This window comes from Sciurus vulgaris (assembly GCF_902686455.1).
Source record: "Sciurus vulgaris genome assembly, chromosome: 1".
Classification (NCBI taxonomy): Eukaryota; Metazoa; Chordata; class Mammalia; order Rodentia; family Sciuridae; genus Sciurus; species Sciurus vulgaris.
In genome coordinates, this window is record NC_136461.1 from 26,616,201 (window position 1) to 26,625,973 (window position 9,773).

The 9,773-nt window shown below is 33.8% G+C and overlaps 1 protein-coding gene across 1 annotated transcript in view; it reads left to right on the forward strand.

Annotated features, from left to right (window-relative positions):
- Window positions 1-8,841, forward strand: part of LOC306655585 (protein argonaute-3-like) — a 114,017-nt gene extending 105,176 nt beyond the window's left edge. The window contains 2 exon segments of the mRNA XM_079130147.1: window positions 1,385-1,584; window positions 2,129-8,841. Coding sequence (XP_078986273.1) covers window positions 1,385-1,584; window positions 2,129-2,237 — 309 coding nt within the window. The 3' untranslated portion in view covers window positions 2,238-8,841.
- Window positions 8,842-9,773: the final 932 nt, after the last annotated feature.

Genomic DNA, 9,773 nt, shown 5'->3' on the forward strand with positions numbered 1-9,773 from the left:
GCTTTTTTTTTCCCTCCAATATTGGGGGTTGAAGCCAATGGTGCCTCCAACCCTTTTTATTTTTTTATTTTGAGACAGGGTCTCATTAAGTTGCTGAGACTGGCCTTGAATTTGAAATCCTCCTTCCTCAGCCTCCTGAGTAGCTATGGTTACAGACATGTGCCACCATGCCCAGCTCCCTATGCTTTTTTTAAGGCTACTTATTCTGTAATGTCTCCTCTCCCTAACTGCTTAAAAAAAGGGGAAGAGGGTCAAATCTCACATTCGTACCTGGTGAAGCATCCCCATGTTCTCCCCTTTATTTAGTTTCTTTGGTATTCCCATATAGGACTACATATGACCAGTAATACTTGGTTATACTCTCTCTCCTACTCTAATAAATTATATTTTCTAAAAGAAAAGAAATTTTTTACTTTGTTGACAGTTTTTCTTTGAATACATAGTAATTGGCACAGAGGAGCTCAACTAAATGGTTTGTGTGTGTGAATGTTAAAATGTACCTGAATTTAGCTGGGTGTGGTGGCACACACCTGTAATCCCATCTGCTCAGGAGGCTGAGGCAGGAGGATTGTGAGTTCAAAGCCAGCCTCAGCAACTTAGCAAGGCCCTAAGAAACTCAGTGAGACCCTGTCTCTAAATAAAATTTTAAAAAGGGTTGGGGATGTGCCTCAGTGGTTGGGTGCCCCTGAGTTCAAACCTTGGTACCAAAAAAAAAAAAAAGTGTACCTAAACTTAGATTTACCATTTTGGCCACTTGTAAGCCTATAGTTCTATGGTATTAGGTATATTCACATTGTTGTGTAACCATTAGCATCATCTATCTGCAGAACTTTTTCACTTTCCCTAAATGACACATTACACCCACTAAATCCCAACTCCCCATTCCTTCCTACCCCCAGCCTTGGTAACCACCATTCTACTTTCTGTCTCTATTAATTTTATTAATTTAGGTACTACATATAAGTGAATCATACAATATTTCTGTTGTTATGACTGGTTTATTTCATTGAGCATGTCTTTAGGTCCCATCCATGTTGTAGCATGTGTTGAATTTTCTTCCTTTTTCAGGTTGAATAATGTTTTCCATTGTATGTATGTAACACATTTTGTTTACCCATTCCTCCACTGAGGGACACTTGGGTAGCTTCCCCTTTTTGGTTATTGTCCATATGTGCTATGAACATAGATACACAAACATCCATTTGAGTCCTCACTTTCACTTCTTTTCAGTATATATCCGAATCAACTAAAATTCTTAATTGATTGTTAAATTATAATACATTTTACTAATTAATTTGCAAATCTTTTTTATATAACATAGTCTGTGCTAAAGATTTATTTTAAAGTTTAGAAATAACAGAATATACCCTTGTCTTCTTCAAAGGGTACCAGCCGTCCTTCACACTATCATGTTTTGTGGGATGATAACTGCTTTACTGCAGATGAACTTCAGCTGCTAACTTACCAGCTCTGCCACACTTATGTACGCTGTACACGATCTGTTTCTATACCTGCACCAGCGTATTATGCTCACCTGGTAGCATTCAGAGCCAGATATCATCTTGTGGACAAAGAACATGACAGGTAATATAAAACCATAGTAAATATACATTCTGACCCATATCCAAATGTGACCTGATTTCTTAGGAAATGTCTTTAACTTTTCATGTATAAGCATCTCTGTTTATCATAAGGTACTGCCATTTAGAATTGAAGTTCACAAGTCATCAGAGAGGAGTCAGTGAGCCATGTGAAAAGTGACAATCAAATTGATTGCCCAAGATAAGGTTTTCTATTGAAATATGATGTTTATACAGTGATTTAGTTGATTTATCATGTTAATCCGAGAGAGAGATTATTGGTAATAATAAATGTGACATATATATGTAGATAAAATGAAATGATGTCTGGGATTTGTTTCTAACTAATTCTGGGAAAATAAGAGAAGTAAGGCAAAATTAGCCGTAAGTTAATTACTGAAGTTAAGTGATGGACACAGAGTTCATTATTTTTTACACATAGTCTTCCATTTTTAGTATTTCTGAAATATTCTAAAAGTAATGTTTTTCAAAATTATTATATCAGAATAGGTTCGTTGTTTTTGTGTTCATTGCCACTTCTCTTATAGCGCCGAAGGAAGCCACGTTTCAGGACAGAGCAATGGGCGAGATCCACAAGCTCTTGCCAAGGCTGTACAGATTCACCAAGATACCTTACGCACAATGTACTTTGCTTAAGTCCAAGGAAGAACTGAAAGATGCATCGACACACAGCGTATGTTTTGAGTGAGGCGATTGAGTAGGGACACCTACAGCCATACAAAAGCCAGCGCTGTGTGGATGTCTGCTTCTTATGTTGATAGAAGGAAAATTGTTTACTTCATCAAGGAACGCAGCACCATTATGCAATATGAAACCAGCCAGCTGCTTTTTGTGCGGTCTCCTGTAGGAAGTATCGCGATTGTTTTGTTTTCACTTCTTATAGTCTAACCCTTTTAATGCCTTTACCTCAAGTTGCTTGGCAGCACAACTATCTTTGCAAAAAAAGTAAAGAAAAAGTGAATGATGGTTTAAAAAACACACACCTACATGAATAATCAAAGTGATTGTTCACAATTATGTGTGCAAAAAAATTAATGTGCATTCATATATTCTTGTAAAAGGAGTCCGTGTATTTTTTAAATATATATGTGTATATGCATATATATCTGAATCTAGATAATAGATATATATGTGTCTGTGTATATATTTTATAGTTCATTCCACTGGGGAGCTTTCTTTCCCTTTTATCCTCCCCTCACTACCACCTTTATTTCCCTCTCTGCCTTCCTTGCCTTCATCATCTACATTTTTTTCCTTAATGCTACCAGTGACATTCAGATGTTCATATGTATGATTCATTTGAATGTGAAGCATGGCAAACTATAGATTTCTAGTTTATTTTGCACACCTTATACCTGTCTCCTATCTCATACACAATTCTGAGTCCTCAACTCTTGACACTGCGTTTCGTATGAGTGTATGTCTGCTCCCTCCTGCTCTGAACTTATATTTGCCATTCGTGCAATGTGTACATAAGCAGTAGCAACCTAAATGATTCTTTTTCTTTAGTGAGTTTGTTGAAGCTGCTATAAATATAAAACCTTGTCAAAAGTTGTAACTTTTTCTCTCTGATAAGTCATAAATAATTCTAAAATCTTCTGTTTCTATGAGTTACACATGGAAATCCCTTAAATCTTTTATAAACAGTAAGTATTTTCAAAGATTGCAACTCTGTAGGGTTGAGGCCTCTGAAATTGGGTGGAGAGAGAGAGAGAAGGGATTGTTGGGGGGGTATTTTGTTTTTTGCTACTTTACTTGCTGCCTCTCATACCTTAATGTGATTTTCATATATATATTTTTATATATATGTATGTGTGTATATATAAACATATATGTATGTGTTTTGAAGTACAGCTTCCTTTTCTTTTATATTTATTAGGATAGTGCTTTAATAATTATAGAACTGTATTGGCAGCATCTTTTATAGAAATATAATCATGTTTATTTTAAGAACTGACAACTTGTTTTTGCTATCTTTTAGTGCAATAAGCAGTTTTAAAGGACAGTGTGTCTGTTTGACATCTTTACCACAGATAGTAGGAGAAACAGGCACCTCCATTATTTTAAAAGGGCAAAGTAATACAGCCTTAATTTCAGAAGGAAAGTTTCGTAATTTTCAATTTTAATGCATGTATTTTAAAATTTATAATGAAAATGAAGGAAGTAAAATTACCTAAATGAATCTGACCTTGAATATTAGAAATAAAGTTGCACTTTGATTTAAGAAATAATAATGAAAAACTTAAGATTTAAAGGTTTTTTAATTATTTGAAAATAGATCATGTTTATTGAAGAATCATATGGGCAAAGTACCCATTTTATTTACTAAAATGAGTCAGGAAAATACAGAATGGTATTTTTAAAAGATTTTTTTGCTGATTTATCTCTAGTGTAACTTTCTTTTTAAAATTAAGGTGATGATAACAAAGAAATTTAAGACTTTGATCATTTTTAATGAGTTAAATCACTGAAATGTGAGGAAAACCTTAACAGAACTTTTGTTTTATTGATTTTACTTCAAGGTATTAAAAGTACTATTAATCTGTCAAAACCAAGTTTATCAGTAACGTTGGAGTCAGGGGAGCTTTGCACTTTGTAACTCATAAAAATTGCATTTTGAGGGTTTTTTGTTTTGTTTTGTTTTTTAACACTGGTTCAAAGTGTAGATATTATAGATTGTTTCCAGTGGGCATTGGTGCAGCCTTTCAGAATTCCATCTGCACATGAAAACTAATGGATTTAGACCTTTAGTTTCTCTCAGACCTGTAATCCACTATTATTGCCAATTTACTGTATTTTGAGCCTAAAATCTGAGCCCATGTCCTCCTACAGGCATGAAATCTTTTGTCCCTTTGCCAGAAAACTAAAAAAGTACTGTATTTTGTATGATTATTATTTTGAAGTATCTGAAATGCAATTTACAACACTGTTTCAAAGCACTTTACATAAGATAATATTTGTATAGTATATACATTTTTTTCTTCCAGCCTTCTCTCATCTTCTCTCCCCCAGATTCCTTTAATTCATGTTTGGGTTTTTGTTTGCTTAATTTTTGTTTTGTCTTGGTTTGTTTTATGAGACAGGGTCTCACTGTGTTGCCCAGACTATTTTTAAAGTCGGGGACTCAAGTGATCCTCCCACCTGAGCCTCCCCAGTAGCTGTGACTACAGGTATGCACCACCTGGCTGTTATTTTATACTGAAGTTTCACTGAATATAGTCAGGAACATAGGAAAGAGAAGAAAATAGTATATCCTAAAGGTAAAAACTTGAGTGGTCCGTGCTTGCTCAGTATAATGAAGCCATCTTCCTTTGTCTGTGGCATCTGTACATATTCATGTGAGAGACTTTAGGGAGCAACTGTGGATACCATGTCCCTATTTACTACTTTTCCTAATTTTCAGTCACTTAGGCTCACATCAGCTAAGTGAAACCCTTAACTTAAATCTATTTGGAAGGAGTTTTTTAAGAAGAGAAATATTTTTTCTAAAATGTAAAGTTTTACCTTTTGAGTGATTTCTTTTTTAGAGTACTCTTAAAACTCTTCAGCACTGTTGGTTTAAGATTATTAACTTGGAAGACTATGTCTAGTAAATTTCTATTTTGCTTACTAATAAGTTGGTATACCAAACTTAATTATAAGAAACCTGTGCTTTGAATTTTAAGATAAAAGACTAAGTGGCAATTGCCTCTTGAAAATTGTTCTAATTATTTTTGCACTCTGGATAGAATTCCTAATAATTTTGTTTAAAAAAAAAAAAAAAAACTTTTGTTTTTAATTTAAACATCATGAAACTCAACAGTGATGTTTCTACCCTTACCCTTACTAACTATAAGATGAATGCTAAATTTTGGTCTGCTGTTTTCTGTGACGTATCTCATAAGAGTAACTTTAAAATGTCAGTCACAGAAACTTTTATAATTGATTTTCATGTGAAGAAATAGGAGTTTGGTGTGAGGGTGTAGCTCAGTGGTAGAGTACTTGCTGAGCATGTGCGAGGCTCAATTCCAGCAATGCAAACAAAAACAGAACAGTTGGGGATTTGATGTATCTTCTTGATGGTAAATTCATCTATGTAAAGTGCCCCATACATGTTATATTATTACAGTATCAAGTTACTGGCATTGAGGACCACACATTTATAATACTGTAGCTGCTATATTTATTCAAGTTGACAGTTACTGCACTAAAGAAGAAGGAGATGAGGATTCAAGGCTATTGTTGTTTTTCTAAGGTTAAGGACATGAGATATCAAGGTAACAAAGGGTGCTGCCATTTTAGTTTCAATTTATTGTCAGAATATCCCTGTTTTAGGAATGTAGATTTTTACTTTTACACTTTGAAGAAGGGTACCTCAGCCTCCTCAGTACTGGTTTTGGCATATTTTCACAGAAATACGGATGCCCTTTCTTAATAGTTACCTTTTAACAAGTTTCTTGGAAAAACTATATAACAAGTTCCATGAAAATATTCTTGTTTATAATCTTTTAATTTATTTCTCTGCTTAGAAGAGAGTAGAAGGGATTCTAGTAGGATGTATTGGGTGTTTTGGAAGGCCCCTCAACAAAGATTCATCTCTACCCAGCCTTCTAGACCAATGGGAGTTTTCTAAGCTAGATCATCTGTGACCCACCATGACCTAATGTTGACTTGGATCTTCTCTGATGGATCTTAGGATAATAGGCATGACTGACTGGGGATCATGATAAGACTTATGGCATGCCTAGGGAAATAAAAGCTGAGCTGCTATTCAGTAGAAAGGGCTAGCAGGGGATCCCAGTGTCAGAGGAAGGAGTGAGCAAGCACTCCGTGCCAGCAGTGAATCTGAAGGCCAAAATGGACACCAAGAAATGGGTGAGTCTTTCCAGAGGCTCATGACTTTGCCAAAGGCAGTGATTTTTATGAAATTCAATAGCCTTTTGGACGTCACTAGAATATTTTGTAGTCTCCCTATTTGACACTTGATAATAATGGTTTGTCACAAAATTTAACTGAAAACTCTGCATAATTTTCATTCAGTGACATTAGACCTGAGGTAAATGTCTAAATCATCCTCTTAGCTTTTCTCCAATTGAAGAAAAAAGACTACCTTTAACAGTACCTTGCCACTTAAATTATGAGTTCAAGCTACAAAAAGACATCATTAGTCCACCATATTTATATCAGCTTTTTTATTCATACAAGTTGTTAGTCCTTTTCATTCTTTCTGAGAATTTGTGGATATCTTAAAGCTTCAATAGTAATAGTTGAAAAAAAATAGTAATAGTTGGGGACTTCATATCAAGTGAAGTAGGCCGTCCTGACTAGTAGTAGTATAACCTTCATTTAGGGCATGTCTTTGTTTTGCTATTTCCCTCTCATTTGATCATATAAAGCACTTTTGTGATTCCATAGAAGTCAAAAAATAGGCCAAGCATCGATTGTAAAATCAGTACAGAAATCAGAGAATTTTCTTAAAACAAATTTTAAATGGAATTTTTTAAAATTTCTGTTTATACTAGGAACATTCTTGTTCAGTGACAGTGTTAGAAATTATACTGTGATTAATGAAAGGCAATCTGAGTCCCAGAAAGGGGAGAGGGAGAGGGAGAGGGAGAGGGCTGGAGAGGTGAAAGAGAGAGATCGCTCTCACAAAGGGAAAAATATTTTTACTTTTTTCCTACTTTTAAAAATGGTACATTTAATGGGCTGGGGATATAGCTCAGTTGGTAGAGTGCTTGCCTTTCGAGCACAAGGCCCTGGGTTCAATCCCCAGCACCACAAAAAAAAAAAAAAAAAAAAAATGGTACATTTAAATTTATAATTTGCAGTATTTCATTTTAACCATTTGGCCTATAATCAACATAATTTTTAATAGTCAAGACTTATTCTAATATTTTCTGCTGCTAGTTTAAATTTTTTTCCTTTACCCATCAAAAACAGTGCTCTAGATTTTTACACTGTTGATTAACTCTCAAGGATCTTTTGTTCTTAAAAGTATAGAAGTTAAAGATTTTTATTTGAATTAAAGATAGAAAAATAATAAATTTAATATGGAGGGTTGAAATTTACCCATGACAAACCCTGTTGAAGTATTAGGTAACAAACATGACAAAATTAGGGTCTCCTCAAATCATCTGTCCAATCATTGGGTTCCCTTCCTTTTTTTTTTTTTTTTTTTTTTTTTTTGGCAGTACTGGGGATTGAACTCAGGGCCTTGTGCTTTCAAGACAAGCACTCTACCAGCTGAGCTATCTCCCCAGCCCTCTCCTCCTTTTGAAACCAATGTCTGAGGTAACCAAAATCTAATGTATCTATGTTATGTTCTCAGTAAAATCACTTTTTAAAACAAGGAGGTTCTTAGAAAGTGCCTTTCAGAAGATGGTGCTGTAGAATTTTATTTTTCAGATCTCATGAGGCTAAAAATTTTGAAGACATATTATTTTAGAACTTCAAGAGTATAACAGTTTCATATAAATGTTATTCATTGTCCTAAATCTGGTCAGGGGAACAAGAAATGCTTTTATGCAGTAAAATATCTAGGTAAATGCTCACCAAATTTATCATGTAAATTTGAAAATAAAAATTTTAACAGTTGACCCTCTTAATTCTCAACTGTGTTTAAAGTAACCTCTAATGCATATAAAACAGCAAATCTACTTAACTTTTTAACAAAATAATGAGTATTATAGCAAGTACCCTAAAGAAAAGAACCTTGCCGGGATTGTATGTCAGAAGCTACCTTTCCCATTTTTTTTCAGCACAGATTGCTGAAAAAAAAATCAAACTTTATTAAGGAAGAATGCTTATACAGGGAGAGCTAAGTCATCACTGAGATCGGTTTAAGAAAGCAAGCAAAATGATTATGTCTCTAGAGAAATTTTCTTTTTTTACACTAAAATGGACTTTTTTATTGTTGTTTTGTTTTGTTTTGTTTTGTGGTACTGGAGATTGAACTCAGGACCTTGAGCATGCTAAGCAAGTGCTCTGCCACTGAGCTACATCCCAGCTCCATGCTAAAAATTCCTTCTGTTCACCCCATCACACCTAGCATGGGGGAACTATGAAAAATGACTACAGTACATTTAAAGGGGCATGATGATAAGTTATTTAAAAATAGAACATGGGACTGAGAATAGAGGTCAGTTGTAGAATTCATTTGTAGAAGCATGTTTAGCATGCTTGAGTCCCTGGGTACATTCCCCAGGGCACTGAGGCAGGGGAATGTACACACACACACATTTTTTTTAATGTATATATATATATATATATATATATATATATATATATATAGTGTGTATACACACAAGTGCAAATTAGGACTTTGGAAAAGATAAGGAAAATAGGAGGACCATTTATACTTATTAGAAGTTTGATAATCTGCCAGAAAGCAATTTTTCCCTGTATTAGGAAACAATGAACAGTAGTAAATGATCAATTAACAAGTTCTGGTGAGTTTGGTGAGCATTCCTCTATAAAATAAGTAGACTAAAAATAAACATAAATACCACACCTCAGTAACCTTATATGCTGCATTATATAATGACAGTAAATCTACACTGACCGTTTGGAGTGTACTGTGTCTCTTTGCAAATATACATGCACATTAAACTTTTTCATTTTTATAATGTCTTAATAGCAATTATGAGTTTATTTTTTTAAGATTAATTTTTCTATTGTGATGATTATATTTATTGGCAATTTGTGTGCAACTTTTACATTTTGCTTAGATGTTGATTTAAGGTATTTTATTTTTATAGATATTTCTAGCTTTCCTCTTTCTTTGTAATATTAGCAAAAATTAAGATGACGTGTTAATATACCAACCAAACTACTAATTCCATAAAGTATAGAGTTTGGATTTTTACCAATAAAACCATTAACACTATTTTCTAACTTAGACTATTTAATGTTATTTATATAGTGGGCATTAAAGACAGTCTTTAGATAGATTTCTATATGTGGAGGGCAAGTGGGACTTTTAGATTTTTTTTTTTTTTCTTTTAGTAGTAAACTAACACTAACATATTGCATTTATTTACCTGTTTGCAGTTTTTGGAAAAGTTGTTGAGTAAATCATTGTTAAATTTCTTTTTTTAACTTCAGGTATGTTGTTCAGCATTAGGATTATGATACCATTTTTATAGGCCAGGAAAACAAATAGCAAATGATCCTGAAGTCATTAATAATTAA